The sequence below is a fragment of the Numida meleagris genome, chromosome Z, assembly GCF_002078875.1.
Source record: "Numida meleagris isolate 19003 breed g44 Domestic line chromosome Z, NumMel1.0, whole genome shotgun sequence".
NCBI classification, from domain to species: domain Eukaryota; kingdom Metazoa; phylum Chordata; class Aves; order Galliformes; family Numididae; genus Numida; species Numida meleagris.
In genome coordinates, this window is record NC_034438.1 from 21,552,314 (window position 1) to 21,571,871 (window position 19,558).

Below are 19,558 nucleotides of genomic sequence, written 5' to 3' on the forward strand. Positions count from 1 at the left end.
CAGCTGGTGAGACAGGGCAGGAAGGCATGTGCTATGAGGAAGGGCTGAGGGCACTCAGGTTGCCCAGCCCAGAGAGGCACGGGCCAGGAGGCGACCTCAGACCTCAGCACTCCCTGCAGCTCCCTGAGGAGGGGAAGCAGAGCGAGGTGCCGGGCTCTGCTCCTGGGAACTGATGGCAGGGTGGGAATGGCAGCACGGGAAGTGGCGGGGGAGGGTCAGACTGGGTATTAGGAAACATTTCTGTACTGTGAGGGTGGTCAGACACTGAAACAGGCTTCCTAGAGAGGTGGTGGATGCCCTCTGTGTCAGTGTTCAGGAGGTTTGGTCAGTGTCCTCAGTACTTTGTGTTAGCGTTTGGTTAGCCCTGATGTGATCAGGCAGTTGGAACAGGTGATCTTTGAAGGTCTATTCTGACTAAACTATTCTAATTACAGTAGACCTTTGCAATTAAGCTGTAAGTGTGGCAAACAATCAGGGAATGTAGTAGAAAATGGGTGCACGATGACAAGGCCCATGAAGAGCAATTTTGGAGTTTATAATAGTTGAAAAGACAAAAGATCATGAGAACACTGCTTCCCAGTGCTCTCTTCTGGGAGTGACAGAAATTAGTGTGGCTCTTTCAGGGCATTTAAAGCTGTGTAGGAGCCACCTAATTTTTTATGTTGTTGATGTGAGCATGAGAATATACTTTTGAAATGGAAAAAATAGAAACGTATATTTTGACAAGCAGGTTAATATCTATCTTTCAGTTCTAAAGCAAGACTCATTTTTTTCTGGTGTGATCCTTGCCCTAGAACTTGATCCTTTCTTCCACATCAGCAGAGTATGTTACCAGTAAGCCATGGGGTCACTCGAACTAGAAAAAAAAAAGAGCTTATAAATACTGATTAAAATGTCAGTATTAAGCAAAATCTCTGATTTTGAGACCTTTAATTGCATAAGGGACAAGACATCTCAAGTGAGTAAAAGAGCAGTATAAAACTGTCTTTTTCTAGAAGAGATATTTCTATTGTCTGCTTCAGGTTGTGGCGTTTTTTTGGTTATTTTTTTTAAAAGAAACAAGTGATGTTTTGCCTGTACTATTGTGTATAAGATTTTTGTTGGAAAAGGGAGCTGTTCTTGTCCTTTGCTCTGACCAGACCAGAATAATCTCCTTGCTTTTATGTGTGAAGAGCAGCTGCTAACCTCAGCTCTGTGACACCTAGAGGTGAGCAGTGCCTTTGCAAGGCTTGTGCATCAGTTCTTCTCATCAGTGCAACTAAAACATGGGCTTTGTGTCCTTTTTCCCTTTCACCGTTCATGATCAGTTACAGCTGATGGTTGTGAGTGTGTCGAGGTGCAGAGCAAGGATAATGTCTTGCTAGTGGCAATTGTTCCTGGGAAGAAGAATAAACATGTTTGGATTTTTTTAGCCCCTTTCATCTTGTGCAAAACGTCTAACAAAAATTACTGCAGCTAAAGCCTTAATGTAGGGAAGTCTTTCATGCTGAAGACAGGTTTTATCAGTTTATCTTGTAGGTGCTGATTTTGACAGTAGTTTAGGAGCAGCTGCTGAACATACTCATGTAATTCTAACTGAGTTGTCAGCTACCATGATCTGATGCTGGTAAAAGGAAGGCAACTGGATTCCTGTGAGGATAACGGTCTCTAGCAGCTATATTTTCAAGCACTGTAAGGTCCCAGAATGGCTGAGGTTGTTAGGGACCACTGAGTCCTTCTGCTCCAACCCCTGGGCCAGCAGGGACATCCAGAGCAGGGTGCACAGGCTTCTGAAAATCTCACAGGAGGAGACTCCACAGCCTCTCTGGGCAACCTGTACCAGTGGTCCATCACCTGCACAGCACAGAAGTACTGTCTGGTACTCAGAGGGAACCTCCAGTATTCCAGTTAGTACCCCCTGCTTTTTGTTCTGGCACTGGGCACCACTGCAAAGAGCCTGGCTTTGTCCTCTTTGCATCCTCCCTTCAAGTATTTGTGGATGTTGATGACATCCTCCTGAGTCTTTTCTTCTCCAGGCATGATCAGTCCCAGCTCTCCCAGCCTCCTCTCAACCTCTCGCATGAGAGCTGCTCCAGTTCCTTTTTCATCCTAGTAGCTCTTTCCAGTCTTTCCATATCTTTCTTGTACTGGTGGTCCCAGAACTGGACATAGCACTCTAGGTGTGGCCTCCTGAGAGCTGAGAAAAGGGAAAGAATTGCTTCTTTGCCTGCTGGCAGCACTCCTCCTAATGCAGTCCAGGATACCATTAGCCTTAGCAGCAAGGGCATGTTGACTTATGTTCAACTTGATGCCCACCAGAACCCCCAGGCCCTTTTCTGCCTTCCGGGTGGGTGGCCCCACGTAAGGTTGATCTTCCCCAGCTGTAGGACTCACTTATCCTCGATGAACTGCATGAGGTTCCTGTCAACCCGTTGCTCCATTGTGTTGAGGTTCCTCTGAGTGGTTGTACGGCCCTCTAATATGTCAGCCCCTGCCCCCACTTTTGTGTCATCCATGAATTTAATGAAGGTGCACTCTGCCTTGTCATCTAGATTAATGAAGGAGTGAAGCAGGGCTGGGCCCAGTATTGACCCCTGAGGTACTCACTCATGACTGGCCTCCAGCTAACTGAACTTCACATGACTGACTTCTACCCTCTGGGTCTGGCCATTCAGCCAGTTTTTGATTCATGTAACTGCTGAAATGAGGTGAGAAGTGCCTAAGCTGGTAGCGTTGTTCCATTTTTTCTTTTGCATTTTAATGATGAGTAAAATCTTATGGAGCTATGTCCATGTAAAAGCCATTGCTTTCTGCTAATGAAATAACCAGGAGAAACCCATAGCTTTATTCAAAACATACAGGGTTTTCCATATCTGATAAGGTGTGTCATCATTTGCATTTGTTCAGCTGAACAATTGTACCAGCAGTTGGTATTTGATGCCTTTAGATTTTTTTTTCTTCTTTCTTCTTCTCCCTTAATATACGTTAGCACTTCAGTTATAAAAATGGAATGTTGTAAGCTTGGTAACTGGAATCTGTCTAATGTTCTGAACTCTTTATTGTCAATGCATTTTCTCCACCAGTCATGTGGTAATATGGTACTTTACCAATGGGTGAAATAATTATACAACAGCAGGCCAGCAGGGAGTGTGGATTTTCTGATGCTATGTTGGATGGAGTGATTTTGTGTACTTTGAGGTGGAAAATTCATTCAGAATTTTTTTGCACTTCTCAGGTAAAGAAACATGGTTATTCATTGATTTTGAAAGGTTGGGCTGAGAAAGAACAGAAGACAACGTGGCAACAAATAAAAAAGTAATATTTTTCTACAAGCAAATATTTGAAAGGAGTAAAAACTGGATCACTCTGAAATGAACACAAAATTTTACTGCATTAATTTTGGCGACTGTCATTAGTTTTGCTCTCTTGGGAAAGGATTTCTGCTTCTCATAAAGGTTTTTCTTTGTTTCCTTTTGCTAATTGCAGTTTCTACTTTCCTAATAGGTCATGATGCCTTTTTTTTTTCTTTTAAGGAAGTGGAGTTGGTATATTTCACTACTGCTGCTTTCAGCTGAAGACTTGAGATAGAGTGCAGATATTCAAACTGTGCTTAATAACATTAATTCTTAACTGAATCACTGTTTTTCATCTGACCAGTAGGCTACTGATACAGTCTTTGCACTTGCTTTAATTGTTGTGGTATGACACTTTGAATATATTCACATTGAGTACTGATGGAATTGGTAGGTGTAAATCAGATAGGCCAGTAAGCACTTTAAAAAAAAAAAAAAAAAAAATTGGCTTCTTCCCCTCCTCTTCTGTATTCATTAATTCAATTTGCATAGGGGTATACAACTTACCCCATGAATGTTCATAGTCCTTTTATACTTCTTGTTTTCTGGCCAAGATGTTTTTTTTCCTGCTTTCCAAATCTGTCTTCCAGTGTCCGACTCCTGTAGGATCCTATAATTTCTGAGAAAATATTTGGCTACTAATCATTAAACTAGATTCTTCCTATTGTCGCTGAATCTATCATTGCCTTTATATAGGCAGCGCGTTGCAATGCTAGTTAAAGGCTGTGTAAAGTGACCTAGAAGCTGTTCTCTGATTTATGTTAACATTTTTCTTAATTAAACAGTTGCCATTTATATGTTCTCCCTTACCCAGTGGAGTTCTTACAGAGGAGGTTCTTTTTGTTATTGCAGATCCCGTCATTGGAAGGACTTCAGACAACATACAGCATTGTTCTTAGGAAATTCTGTATTGTTAATCAATTGTAATATGATGTTAATAATCATTCTGAAACTTTCCACCTTTTCTGTAGGATTCAGGGCTTCCTAATGTTAAGAGTTTGTAGAATAGCATTAGGCAAAGTGAAACGTGTCTAACTGCTGTTAACTTAGTTCAATCAATCAGAAATCTTAACATTGCCATAATATCAGGTTAGTATATAGGAAAATATTTATAGATTATTCAATCTGCTTCCATATTGTACATATATTGATTTCCTTTTTATTGTATGTTTTATATATGTAGCCTGCTAGGCTTTCTTTTTAATCCGGTTAATTTGCATTTAAGTTGATAACGCTTAGCTTTAGGTGGGTGTCTGGATATTCCATTTGCATCGCATGTAAGTAGCCATGGAGCTGTTGCACAGATGTGCTTTGAAAGGGGGAGTCAGCAGTGCCTGCAACAGCAGCGTGGAAGTTAACTGAGGAGATAATAAATGAATTAAATAGAATGCAGAACTTTGAAGTAAGCAAGATGTAGCCTCTTGTGGTTAAATCTGAACTTAAGTGGCTCCTTTCTTTTATAGCTTATATCCTGATAAAATATACAGCAGTTACTGCTGATTTGTGACTTGAAGTTAGTTATTTACACTTTTTTTTAATGTTTGGGTGGCAGAGCGGAGAAAGTTTACATGCAGAACATGTGCACTGAAAATGCACTTTTTAAAATAGTTAAAAGCAGCCTTGTGTTCTTGCTCACAGTGTTCTGTAGGTGATGAGGAAGAACTGTGAATGGGGTATTTTCTGAGTCACAGTAGCCTTGAAGAGCTGGCAAATGCCGAAGTAGCAATTTTTGTTCCTGAAAAGACTTGTGAAGAGTTAATCGGTGTGGATACCTGCTAAGCAAAACAAAGAAACAATAAATCCCACTGTGTTAAATTGTTGGCTGTGCCTGGGTGACTAAAAAGAATATGAAAACCTTAATTGTCACGTTGAAGATGAGAGTTCATTGTGAGGCATTAGTAATGCCTGTTTCCTTGGCAGCTAGTGCAGAAAGGGACAGAAAGTGATCATAACTGGGACCTATGTTACCAGAGAAAACAAGGTATTTGTACAGAATACTTTTCCTGAGAAAAGTGACTACAGAATTGCATCTTGGACAAGCTGAGGCAGACCAGGCTTGCTAAGGAAGAGGCAGTCCAAACATAAACTCACTTGGGTCCTGTGCCAGGCAGAACAATTCTACTGTTGCATCTGTTTGTAAGAAAACAGGTCTGAGTGAGGATATCTTAATGAAGACCCTTCTGCACATTTTTGAAAACTAGTTGATTATCTTGAGCTGGAAACTTAAAGTCAAAAGGCACTCTTAAAATTCAACACTGTTGTTAATAGGAAACCCTTTTTGAGGCAGAGAATTACTATTCTTGGAACCAGGAAACAGTGCAATCTTCTTTTAGAATGAAAGGACAGCTCTGACAGAGAAACAAAATTACAGCAAGAGAGAGGCATTTCATTTGGGGTGTTAACACTGAGCATTTGTGATGATTGATATGTTTCCACGCAGTGCCCCGTGTAATACGTTGTGTGAATCTGAAGACGTGTTGGTGAAGTGGGGAGCAGTCAGATGAAAAACATAACCTCCCATTGTCTTGCTTGGAAGACATTTAGACTGGATTAATAACGATGGGATTAATACAGTGACTTGATACATTAGTCTTATAAATGGGTTAAGATGAGTTTTCCCTGATAGCAACTGGGTACTGTCTTAGTCACCTTCCTTTATTTATTTATTTTTACGTATTCTCACATACAGATGCAAGATCTGCTGCTATCTCCAAAATCCTTTCAGCAAAAACATAGTAATTGCTCATTTAAGAAAAGCCTTCACATTACTCCCCCAAGACATCCCTCTTTTTGTCAGTAGTTATGATAAGAAAGTGAATTGTGTGCCGTGACAGTTTTGTCATGTCATGCTATTATAAATGCTGTGTAAATGTTAGTGTTAATCTGGTATTAATGCAGTGCATTAATTGTGTATTAAATAATGCATTACTGGAAAGCCTTGCAGTGCTTGTGGTCTGTGACAAATAATTGACCAACAGAGAATAAACCCTTCTATAAATCTTATCACGTTTAATGCCTCCCCTGCTGAAGACCGTACTACTGATTATTTTTTTTCCTAAAAAACTTTACTTTTCAGCTTACTTCACGGACAGCTAAAAACTCTCAGAGACCTCTGAATATTTGAGAAATGTGCAATGGTTTGTTGAAGTTGAAGCAGAATGAATTGTAGCTCTAAAACCTACCTGTATCAACAACTAGCTACATTGTTAGCAGCTTATGATTGCATTAGCTTTTTATTCTTTTTTTTTTTTTTTTTTACAAGTGAACCCAGCAATAAGTTAATGACATTTTTTACATCCTCCCTTATAGGAGAGGACATTGAGTATTTTAATTTTCTGTGATTTGGTGTCGTAGTTACAAGAAACTAGGTGAAGTTTGGGGTTTTGGGTTTTCTAAGTCAAATATCGTGCAAATATTTTTATTTAATTCTGTTGTTTGAACACTTTCTAGTTAGTAGCATGAGGACTTTGACCCAGAATAAAATTTGCTCTGCTTTATTCAGTGAGTAGTGGTGTTTTTTCTTTATTTTTTATTTTTTTATTTTTTTATTTTAAGGCTGATTATCTGCACTCTGGTGCACTGAGTGAACTTGTCCAGACTGAAATGTCGAATAGATGTGTAGTACCAGAGGAAGAACCGTAATTACTGAAATGATCAAAAATGCATCTGTTTTTGTGAAACCATGTTACTGATGATAAAATGCACAGAGTATGGAACTTGAACTGGCTAATGACAGCTGCAATTAAATTTGGTGCACAAGTCCTACTGCATCATCACAGCAATTTGGCACAGAATTGCACAGATCTCTTAAACCAAGACAGACAAGCTCTGTTATGTTTTCAGAGCACGTTTTTTTGAGGCATAAAGGACCTCAAGGGCAAGAGTGTGTGGTGCATTAAGACTACTTTGTGTGATTTGTGTGGAATGAAGCAGCCCTGAAAAAGGCAGAACTTGAACTCCCTGTAGGAGGATTCCACATAGAGCAGGGGTGGAAGAGCATGGTGTTTTTCTGGTCCCTGAGAACCATACTGAGTGGTGCCGAAGGTTTTTTTTAATACTTTGGGGTTTTATCTGATAAGTACTTGACCTGAAGATCTTGACACCACTAAGTTTTTGCCTACAGTGTTCCCCAGACTTGTGTTGTATGCTGTGCAGCAGGACCAGGACAACTCGTCTGGATCTGACTGACTGAGCCTTTCAGAAACTAAACAGTAGAATGCCAGAGATCTGCAAGCGGCTACATTTGTAGTCTGAGATCTGAGCCTTACAGCTGCAAGCCTGAAGGGCTGGTGATTTTCAGTATGGTGTTAGTCAGTGCTTTCTTATTTTCAGAGTCTGTGAGAGAAGCAGCAGGGAGAACCTGAGTAAAATTGCAACTTTAGCTGATAAAAGCTATCGTGTTTTTTTTTTTTTTAATGAATTTAGCATATTGATGACTTCTCCCACCTCATCTATTGCTGAGCCCCACGCAGAGCATGTTTGAGCTTTTTCCACCTTGTCTGAATAGACTCTGTTGAGGAGATCTGGTGTACTATCTGAAAGCAAGTATAGTGCTAGTCAGTCTGGTCTGTTGTAAGAAGGTCTGTGCCAACACAGCTGATAATGTGCCAGCTTCTCAGTCTGTGGAAAAATCTAAGTCTTCAGTGATGTACAAAAAAAAAAAAAAAAAAAAAAAAAAAAAAAAAAGAAGCAAGAGGTGTAAAAATTAAGCCTGATCTGAGACAGAAAGCCAGGCTTCAATCTATGTACTTCCTTTTTTGTTATTTTTTTTTTTCTCCCTATGGCCATAATCGTGAGAGACAGGAATGACCTAGCATTCTAACATCAGTGCTGTGATACATTGGAAAAATGAGTATGTATAGGTCATCCAGAAAAAAAAAACAAAAACAAAAAACATATATTTTTCATATACTCATTCACTGTCATGGTATTTTAAAATCTGAGTCTTTTTCAAAGTCTTCCTGCGTGAATTACATACCTGAGGTTTTATTTAATTTTTTTTTCTTTACTTGGTACTGAGAGATCTTGTCAGTTCTCAACATTTTTACTTGCAGGTAGTTGCAGTGAATTATTAGAATTGTATTGGGTGATCAAGAGTAATACTTGAGGGTGGCATGTATGAGAATAGGCCAAGAGATGAGTGTGACTTCAGGCTCCCATTGGAGGCAGTTATGTATCATTTCCTGTTTTAATAATAAACTGCAACCAAACTGACCTAGTTTTCTGTTCAAAAACATGCAAACACCAAAACACACAAAACAACAACAACAAAAAGCCGAAAACGTGAATTATAAGAATCAAAGTTCAAGTACTTGTAGCAACTCTGTTAGAATAGGTACGAAGCCGCGTTCAATTGCTCATTGCATTTTGGCAGTTTTCTGTGGTCAAGGTCTGTTACAGTGTGACCATGCCTAGAATGACAAGTAAAGTTTTACGTAAAAAATGGAACACAATGGCATTGTAAATATTAAAGAAAAAAAAAACATACACGAGGAAGTACGTGGGTTCTAAATTGCAGTTACATTTTGTTTGTGATGAATGTGACATTCTCAATTTAGGGGAATTACACAGCTTCATAATGCAATATTCTGTGCAGGTGCAACTGTTCTTTTGTGTATAAACACGTTATACTAAAAGATGTTGTTTTAAATTGCAGATTCTGAACAGTTGTTGGAACTTCCTAGGAAGTGCCAGATTTTGTTACCAAGGCCTCTAGTTCTGCTCTCTTGTGCCTGTGCCTCATAATCTCTAATTACATTGTTTCACACTATTTTTTCCTGCCTCATTCAGTTAACAGGATGGGCGGTGCTCAGGAATTGAGTAGCTACTTGATATTTTAATCCTTATCACTCAGTTAGCAGCCCCTGCCTTATTTACTGCACACCATTTCAGTCTCCAAAGAATACATAATTATTCATTCCCTTACAGCCTTTTCTAAGGTACCTAACTACACTATTTTTATCCATTCAATTGTATTTCATGTGCATTTTCTGGTCAGTGCCTATAACTTCATTTATACGCTCTGTGAAATAAATACATGTGTACACACACTTTTAAAATGTTGATACCATTCTCTTTTGGAATGGAACTTTGGAATGGAAGTAAAGTATATATGACATGCTTTAAAATAGTATTTTGTGGGAATGTTGAAAGTAAACATAAAATAAATGAGTTACTTAAGACATCAATTGACGTAACTTGAGTCATTCTTATATCCAGCTGTCCTTTGTGATAGTCTTCAATGTTACATGTGTCCTGGAGGTTAGTCAGCTTTTCCCTTTATTTCAAAGTAGGCTGTTCTCCTTGTCCAAAAGGTTGCAAAGAAAATCTACTTCATGTAGCATTTAGAATATAAATTAATGTGAGAAATGGGGAAAAAATGAGGATAGTTGAACACTATAACAGGTTGCCCAGGTTGGTTCAGATCTTCGTAGACTTTTGAACCCAAGAGGACGTGTTCCTGGTTAACCAGCTCTACCTGGCCGTGCCTGGGGCAAAGCTGGACTATGGGATCTTTAGAGATCCCTTCCAGCGTCAACTGTCCTGTGATTTCTACAGTATGTAACACCACTGTAACTGTGGTATACGTATATCAGGCTTATTTCTGATAAGCAAAACTTCATGGATCTTGTGGCTTACTTCTGTAATAAAATGCATTGTAAAATGTTTGTCTGCAGTTGCCTCTTAGCTAACACACTGTCCCATCAGTCCCAAGAACAGCAGTTTAACTTTTCTCAGCAAAAGTTTTAGAAACATTTATCTAACAGTGTTTCTGTTGTTACGCCAGTACTACTTCCTTGGAGATGGCTGTGAATTACATCGATCTATAATGGATCAAACTGTTGTGGATTTCGTACTTCTTGAGTAAAAAACATCATTGTAGAATCATCAGTTACTCAATCCCTTTGCTAGCATCTCTTGCAAACAATGGGTTTGAGAAAGAGCTTAGAATTTTTTTGTCACTGACTTGCAAGTTTTAATACTGTCACCAGTGCACCATAGCTTTGATTGTAAAGTTTTTCTATGATGTTCTTCTGTTTGAAAGAATTTAAGATTTCTGCTACAAAATGACCAAGACTTTTCCCATTGCTGATGTTGATATTTCAGATAAGAATAGAAGGCAATAAGTGAAAGATGGTGCATGTCGAATCTTTTATTGCAGTTGAACATCTCTGCTGCTGGTAGAATGGAAGAATTACAATACATATATTTAAAAAAAAAAAGGCCACGTCCAATTAAAATGGGTATTATTTCTAATGTAACTTCTTTTTCTTTTTCTTTTTTTTTTTTTTTTCAGAAGGAGTTGAGCCTTCCAAGAAGAGGAAGTCTGTAAGTTTCTGAAATGTCTTCTGTTATGTGCACAGTACATTATGTGTTTTGACAATTCTCAACTAGGCTGTTTTTCTCTTCGGGGAGTTAAATGAAGACTAGATGTGACATGTGATTTGCCCTAAAATGTATACAGAGAAACTGAGATTGTAAATGAAGACTGTGGATTGTGTGGTAACATTTTTTTTGCCTGTCCTCCTCTTTTAGAGGAACTGTTGTGGGATATTTCCAAATTGACAGAAAGACCTTGTGTTGAAGCTTTTATTTTGTATTGATGATTACTGTAGTTAAAATCGAGGAATAAATTTAGTTTGTGAATGATACAAATGAAACTTGACAGGTAAATAGAACTGTTTTCATGTGAAATTTTATGATAAAACCTGTGCATAAAATGAAACAAAGAATAGATGAGTGCTATTAAGTGTACAGGGTTGTTAAGGTTAGTATTTGATTAGCGGATGTAAAGACTGTATGTTCTTGTTGGAATTGTTAGTAGCATGAACTCAGATACTGTGGTTTAATTGTTCTTTGTATGTGTTGCAGTGCCTTGTCTTTCTTTCCCTTTCTGAGTTGTTTGGTTGTAGGGCTTGCTTTATTTCCTATTGTGTAGTAGTAATTAATCAAGAAGGTATTGGGATCACAATGTATCAAAATACCTTAATCTGCATTTGGTTACTGTTTTATTTCCAAAAATAGCATAGGACTGTGGTGTTATCACTGTACTTAGCTAAGGTAGTGTTAGTGATGACCGTTGCACAAAGGCCAGATATTTGGCTTTATTTTTAAATACTTGTTTTCAGCTTGATGGTGCTGTGTGCATGAATAACTGAAATGCTAATTGTTGGAAAGGTACAGGTTGTAGACATCTGCTGACTTGCAAAAGGTTTTCGTATTTTAGGTTCTGTCACAAATCTTATACTAAATAGTAAGCAGAACAATTGTTAAGAAATGCCACAAAGTTTTGAAACTAATTCTATATGAAGTATTTGACACTGCAGTAATGCAGAGTAAAACAGTTACGGAAGACAATTACTGGTGCTTTTTAGAGGTTTTATATAAACCCAGCACTGTTCTGTGAGCAAAAGCTGGCTGTGAAGTTAATGAGTAAACTCCTGTTGATTTCAGCCAGAGTAGAAAGTGCCTTTACAGGCTCTTTTTTTAATATATAGCCCTGACCTTGCTTACTCTCGCTATGTTTGACGTTGAATATTAGATACTTTTCTCCAGGCTTGAAAAATGGTTGCATTCATCTACATATTTTTTATAGCTGATCATTGAGATGTACATGCGGATTCTGTAATGTTGCTGAGATTTTAATAAAGTGTAGTAAAGGAGTAGCTGATTGTCAGCATAATCGTATCTGGCTGTTAAAATGGTTAAGATTCTGCATATGGTATTTTAAACTATCATCTTTATTACTGCTTTCTTAGTTAACAGGGCTGACAGTATTGAAGCTAGCAACAGCTGTAGCATCAGAAGTTCTGTGTTGGGTCACTTTGACTCTTCTATTTGTGTATCATATGCATGTTAATGTGAAGACTGAATTTCAAAATATGGGAGGTCCTATGTTTTAATTGCAGTAAACATCTAGAGGACCTCAATGGTTCTGTATGGATGCGTTGTTTTGTCTTCTGGAACTTAAGAGCTGATGGCACGCAAGGGCTTTAGGCAAGACAGGGACAGCTGGCTGAGGCACGATCAAGAAGAGAAATGTAGAAAACAAGATTCCAATTGATGAACAATTCTGCTCTTTTTTCTTTATGCTTTGTCTTACTGTTTATCATACAGTCTGGCAGAAAAATGTGGAGGGATGATGTATGGGGAAAAGGTTTCTTGCTTATGGTTCACCGTATGTATGTCTCAAAGGACTAATGCACAAAATACTTTTTCTTTCAGATAGGTTGAATTATCTTTATGCTTGTTTTAGAGACACTGCTGCCTGGATCATACAGAGTTGTTTCCCTCTGTATGCGAATCATTTTTAATGCAATTTCTATGGCAAATATAAAGGAGGCTGCTGATTCCAGATGTAGAGACCAAGTGCGGCATAATGTAGTAATATGGAAAGGTAGATATATGTGAGGAAGCACAGCTGAAAATACATGTTACGTGACTTATATGAGGCACCAGCCTTTTCTTACTTACGCTGTTGAATGAACCAGAGCTCTTGGACTTCTGTAACTACTGATGCAGCTTGATGCCAGGAGAGCTACTCAGGTTGCCTTTGTTAAGTTGATCAAATATGCAGTGAAAAAAGAGGGCAATGCTGACTTCCTGCCAACAAAACAATAAGCAGAGGAGTCTATTTGTGCAGTAGTAATTAGCTCTGAGTTCATTAGCGGTGGTGTTTGTTCTGACACAATGTATAACCTACTGCCAGTTGGCACTGCTTGTTTACTTGCTGAGCCTCACCTGCCTTTCATCATTTAGGGTATCCTGGTTGTACTTTTGGGCACACATTTTCTTGCCATGTGTGGAGCTATTTCACTTTTATGCTGACCTTTTGAGCTAGCTCTGTGGCTGTTGATCTACAAACCCTACTGGCTTCACTTAAAAAAAAAAAAAAATGGCATCTGTTTTCACTGGCCTATCTGTGTAACCATTGCTCAGCCCAGTACAGAGGCTTCTCCAGTAGCCCAACAGTTTCCCTGCTTTTTGTTCAGCTGGTCTAAGGGCATGGTAGTATGGAAGTCTTCTGTCAGATTCTGAACTCGAAGACTGCGTGCTGAGGGCTCATTGGTGCCAGAAATGAAGGGTCTAGAGAGGCTGGACGATGAGACATGCAGTGTGTCTTAGGTGAACTGTGGGAGAGGACTGATGGCAGAAAGTGGAGGAAGCTTGGAGAGGAAGAGGACTTAGTATCTCCTCTTCCCCCCACATTGTTGCTATTTTGGTTACCTTGTTGTGGAACAATTCATTTGTAGGCTGCAGTTGTGCGGCCTCCTTTTGGATCTCATGAAATAAGTCGAACTATGTGGGCTTCCTGCAGTTCAACCCACTTTTGATTTCTACATGTACAGCAACTCCTTAGGAAGGAATTGGAGACAAAGGCTTGCTAAAAGGTTAGTTAGTGTAGCACTGTTGACATAAACTCCGATAAGTGATGCTGCTTCGGAAAGAAGTGGTATGCTCTGTGCTCAGATCACAACTGGCTATATTGATACAACTGCTTGTATAAACACAGGCAGAACTGATCCAGTTTGCAATTAGCTTCATGCAGGTTCTTCGGTGTGTTTGTGTAGCTTTGTAACAGCAGGGTATGGTGGCATGGAGGCAAAATGAATGCCAGGGGTCTTCTGCTATTACTCTCCCTAGCAGTGAAACTGAATTTATTCAATCTTAACTGGATTGTAAACCCTCATAGGTCTTACTATCCCACTTTGCAACTCTATCAGAAAGTTATTTAAAATACTTTCTGCTAGAGTGGTAGTTTATGCTGCTGTGACATTTTTATTAATTTGCTTGTTTTCACAAAATATTTTCAAATATCACGGCAGGCATATGTGCTTAATGTTAAGCCAGACCCAAAAATACAAGTTTAGGTGTAGCTAATATCAGTGTATGAAGGATACAGATCTTCTGGTGAACCATGGAATGGCTGTCTGAACCTAAAAATCAATATCCTTTACACATTCAGAGAATATATAGTTCTAGTGGGTAGCCAGAGAAAATCTCTATATTTTATGTTAAAAAGTAAGTTTCCTTTGCTGAAGTTAAGGCATTGGCGTGCCTTGTTTCCGTTCCTTATCCATATTATACAGTAAAACAAGAGCTGCAGAGAGAAGCATAGCATGAACTCAAAGGCAGTAGCACAGTAGTTACCTCTGCTTAAATTAGGTATGTTCTGGTCTAAAATGCCTTTCTACTAAAAATGAATTGACAGTGTGCTTCAGAAGAAGTCAGACTTAAGTAGGGGTGAGTGGGTAAGGTAGAGGAAGTTCCGTATCTCTTGAGCCTCAATGGTTCACCTGCCATAGAAGTAAAATACGTGGCTTTTCCAGTCTAAATGGGTTCTTGTTACTTTTTTTTGTTTTGTTTGATCTGTCAGAGATACTTTAGCTGAATTTGGAGCTAGGTAGTTTTTATATACTTTTGCTATATATGTCCTTCTCTTGAAATTTCTGAAAATAAGCAATTATGAAACATGGACTCTCATTCAATTGCAGCAATTGTGTAATTTGCTTGCACCTGTGGAAATGTCAAAGTTAGTCATAGAATGTTCATAAAACTCATTAATGCATTACAGTGAAGCAGCAGATACCCTTGGATAGCAATAATAAAAAAATGTCAGGAAAAGCACTGGTTAATGCCATTGCATGCTTATGGGCTTAATCAAACAAGTTTTGAGAAAGTTAATAACTTAAGAAAGTTTTAATGACAAATGATCAATTAACCTCAGGGAGAAAGGAGGGATGAGCAATTGAGTGAAGTAGAATGGGATAATATAAATAACGCCTCCATACATTAAAAAAACAAAGACAAAAACAAAAACCCAGCAACCTGTAAGTATATGTATGACCTCTGATAATTAAAGGTGTTTGGACTTTTTGGAAAGCTGGAAAGCTCAAAAGTTGAATCCACAGATTGTACAGTCCCAGCTTTTTCCCAGCAGTTGCCTCTGACTTTATCTCCCTGGCTGCATAGGCTGCTTTGCAGCTTGAAGGACACAACTGTCGAAGTCAGTCAAGGAAATTAATTCTGATTGTGAAGAATTGAAAAGTCACACTCGAGAACATTTAAGAAAGATTGTTACATCCTTTGTGTTATGTATATGCATCTCAGAACCTGTGTTGCTGTGTTGTGGGTTCTTTTTTCTGTGTATGCAGATTTGCTGCTTTTTTCATTAAATGTTTCTGCAGAAGGTCAATGTTATGCTGAAGATGCTCGTGTCAGGGTACCTCAGTTGCAAAGTCCAGATGTTCAAATGTGATCCATAGTACCTGAGAACAGAATTTCATTTAAGGATTTGTAAATGTTTGATGATTAGTTCTGGATACTGTCTAAACAATTTTAGGCAGAGTGTTATAAAGAGTAATTCATTTTGGAAGAACAAAGTATTTTCCACATTAATTATGAAAGCTAGTCGAAATGCTGTCTTGAGATATGAAAGATACTGAAAATTTGTAGTCTTAATTAAAGCAAAAACTTTCTCTGTGAATGTTTTGGTGCTTGTTTTATGGTTCCTTTTTTTCTGATGTTTTTCTCTGAAAGTGCAGAGAACCTCTGCCATCTGGTGCTTACTGGGAAAAATGGAGTGTCTTAAATTAATTTGCAGTAACCCATCAAAATTATTACAGGTTTATAACACAGTTGTGCCTAGGTCTGCACAATGAGTTCTTCATGCTGCAAAACGGTGCAGAACTGGAAATCTGTATTGCTGTAGCTCTATCTTTAGATAGCTTGCTGGCGCTGTTTATATTTGTACGGAAATAAAGCCAAGTTGGCCTGAGGTGAATGTTCTGATAAACAGTTCTGGTTAACAGCAAGTAGAGAGATTCACATCCATTTGTTCCTTGGAGTGTTTACCTCTATAGCTGTGGCTTGTGTATCATCTGTAAGCAGGGATTTCTGCTACAAATTACTGTACACTGATAAAAGACTCCATCTGATGGCCAGTTAAGGAATCTGATATATCTGAACAATGTGCTGCCCTCAGGGATTTCCTCTGTGTTTGTCTCAGTGGTGTGTTGACCTTTGGCAGGAAGTGGAAGGGGCAAATGGAGTAAGCAGAAGGGCCAGCAGCCATCCCTTCTAGACTCTGGAACTGGATAGCTCGAGTTATGCTATCTGTGCTAGGGTACAGCTTACACTTCTCTGTGGATCCTTGTGCTCTTGAAGTATGTATCAGCTGATTTTATACTCTATGCCTGTGCATTATTCAGAGTTATTTTGCTGATCTAAATTCACAAAAGAGTACCTTGCTTGCATTTGTTTAGCTACATCCATGTTTAAACTTCTGCAGACAGTGTAGCAAAGAAAATTATTTTTTTAAATTGCAGTCAGTAGTAACTGTTAAATATCAGCAAATAACACAGTGCTGTTATATTGTATGTCAAAAGCAGAGGGCTTTTTGGGAGGGAGTGGAAGCTATGGGATGGACTTGAGAAGTTGAAATTAGAAGCAGCTTTTTATTCTTCTTCTTTTATTCTTCTTTCATTTCATTTCCATTGTATCCACTCATTTTGTTCAGTTTCATTTGAGTTTAAAGTGAGCTGAGATGCTGCTTTGGGCTTTCAAATGACTGTGTTGTAATTATTTATCTTGTACCTTCACAGTAGTTAATCATAAAAGGTGTTAAAAAGAGAGTGTGTCACTTTTCCTCTTACATTATTTAGGAGGCTGCTATTAAATTTGGAAGTCAGGACATGTTACTCATTGTTGCCCGGCGATGGACCCCTGTGATGGTTTCACACCGAAGGCCAACTGAACTTCACCACACCGGTCTCTCACTCCCCCTTCTCATGGGGGAATATGAGGGGTGAAAAAAACAGAAAGGGCTCAAGGTTTCTACCTGTGGCAAAGTTGAAAGTCATTCAAGGGATTTTTTTTTTCTAACAAGCCTAATTTTTTGATGTAGGATCATGTGTGGGCAGAACTGAAGAATTCTAACTCCCTCTCTGTGTTACTGTTTTTATTAGTGCCTTTTGTGAGAGCAACACCCAGAGGATATTGTCTCCTAAGCACCTCCAAGTTACTGTATGTAATGGTGGCTTCCTAAGTGCAGTGGAAACTCCTCAGTTTCTAGATACTTGATATTGCATGTACCAATAAAATACATCTTTGTTTAAAGGAGCACAAATTACAGAGAGATCCAGATCATTTTGTATGTGACAGTGTTTTAGAGTCATAGAATCATAGAATAATTTAGGTTGGAAAAGACCTCTGAGATCATCAGCTCCAACTGTTAAACTAGCACTGCCAAGTGTACTGCTAGTTCTTTTGCCTAAGCACCACATCTACACATCTTTTAAATACCTCCAGGGATGGCGATTCAACTGCTTCCCTGGGTAACCTGTGACAGTGCTTCAGTGATCAGCCCTCTGATCATCTTTGTGACCCTCCTCTGGACCCTCTCCAACAGCTCCACATCTTTCCTGTACTAGGCCCCCCAAACCTGGATGCAGTACACCAGATGAGGCCTCATGAGGGCAGAGTAGAGAGGGACAATCAACTCCCTCTCCGTGCTGGCCATCCATCTTCTGATGGAGCCCAGGATACCATTGGCCTTTCAAGCTGCAAGAGCACACTGTTGGTCAGGCATGATCTTCTCTTGGTAAAGCCATGCTGGCTGTCTTGGATCACCTGATCATCCCTCATGTGCCTTAACATGTCTTCTAGGAGGATCTGTTCCATGATCTTCCCAGGCACAGAGGTGGGGCTCACTGGCCCGTAGTTCCCTGGGTCCTCCTTCCTCCCCTTCTTGTAAATGAGAGTGACATTTCCTTTTTTTCCAGTCCCTGGGGAATTCGCCCAACAGCCATGACTTTTCAAATATGATGGAGAGAGGCTCAGCAACCACATCAGCCAGCTCCTTTAGGACCTTGGGGTTTATGTCATCTGGCCCCATGGACTTGTATACATTCAGTCTAATGAGGCGGTCTCAGACTTGCTCTGCCCTTACAGCGGTGGGGGATTTACTCCCGCAGTTCCCACCTAGAGGCCCAGGGATACAAGCTTTAGGAACATGAGAAATACCAAAATCCTGGCTGCTAGTGAAGACTGAGGCAAAGAACTCATTTAGTACCTCAGCCTTATTCATAGCTGTTGTAGCCGATTCTCCTTTCTTATTTACCAAAGGAGGTATGCTCTCTTAGGCCTGCCTCTTCTGGCCAATGTACCTATAGGATGCCTTCCTGTAGTTTTTAATGTCCCTCGCTAAGTTCACTTCCCTCTGTGCCTTGGCTTTCCTAACCCCTCTCTGCAAGTCTGGACAGCATCCCTGTATTCTCCCCAGGTGACACATCCTTGTTTCCACAGCTGTTAGAATCCCTTGTATTCCCTCAGTTTGACCTGCAGGTAGGTCCTTGCCAAGCCATGCTGATTTCTTCCCTCCCCTGCCTGCTTTCTTATTCTGAGGGATGGAGAGCTCTTGTGCTCTGAGAAAGGCATCCTCATCTTCAGTGTTTAACATTTCCTCAGTGTTTCACCTTCGAACTTTCAGTGGTGACTTTCTAAATATCATTTCTGAGTCACCAATTAAAATGTTGATTAGCATCAAGCAGACCACAAGATTCTGTGAACTCATAAAGGAATTTCTTTTGTATCAAGGAAATTTCTCCACTGACAGTTTTTTTTCTTTTGAGATCTGTTAGTGAACTCTAAATCCACTTAATGTATGCATTACTACTAACATAGTGAGGTTTTTTAATGAAAATTCTGAACAACTAATTCAGATTTGTAGTGCTAAGATCACTTCAGTATGACATGGAGGACAAAGGTCATGAGCTGCTGAGTCCTTATCAGTTCTTGTGATTGACAATGGAAAACTAGTTTTTGGAGATATATTTTGTATGCTTCTGTATGCTTTTTGTATGCAGCAGATATTGTAGCACACTCCTTTCCCCTCACAGTCCTTGCTTCAGCCTCCATAAATTTTACACAAGTCTGTTGCCCATTGTTTACATTTCCTCATTTTAAAGTTCTGTTGGGCTAACAGGAAGCGTAATGGCATGTACAATGTGCTGTAGCTTTGTTGCCATTTTCCTGTTGTCAGCACAGGGTCTTCTGCAAAAAAGTCTTTTGTACTGGAGAGCATGGACCTGGTTTTGGTGTAAACAGTACATCCCTTGACATTTTGTTGCTATTAGTTATGTCCTTAGTTATCAGCAGAGGCCACTCTGATTAGTCTTTCAGCTATTTCTTTCGGTTCTCTCATGCACACATTTGAAACCCTAGTT

General features: G+C 39.3%; 1 protein-coding gene across 8 annotated transcripts in view; it reads left to right on the forward strand.

Moving 5' to 3' along the window:
* The window catches only part of MAST4 (microtubule associated serine/threonine kinase family member 4), a 300,840-nt gene that overhangs the window by 130,071 nt on the left and 151,211 nt on the right, over positions 1–19,558 (forward strand). For 7 of the 8 annotated variants that reach the window (XM_021379467.1, XM_021379469.1, XM_021379468.1 and 4 more), the window contains one exon: positions 10,630–10,661. The exons of the other annotated variant lie outside the window; for it this stretch is intronic. In XM_021379467.1, the coding sequence (XP_021235142.1) occupies positions 10,630–10,661 (32 nt within the window). The remainder of the gene's footprint in view (positions 1–10,629; positions 10,662–19,558) is intronic. 8 annotated transcript variants of the gene reach the window in all.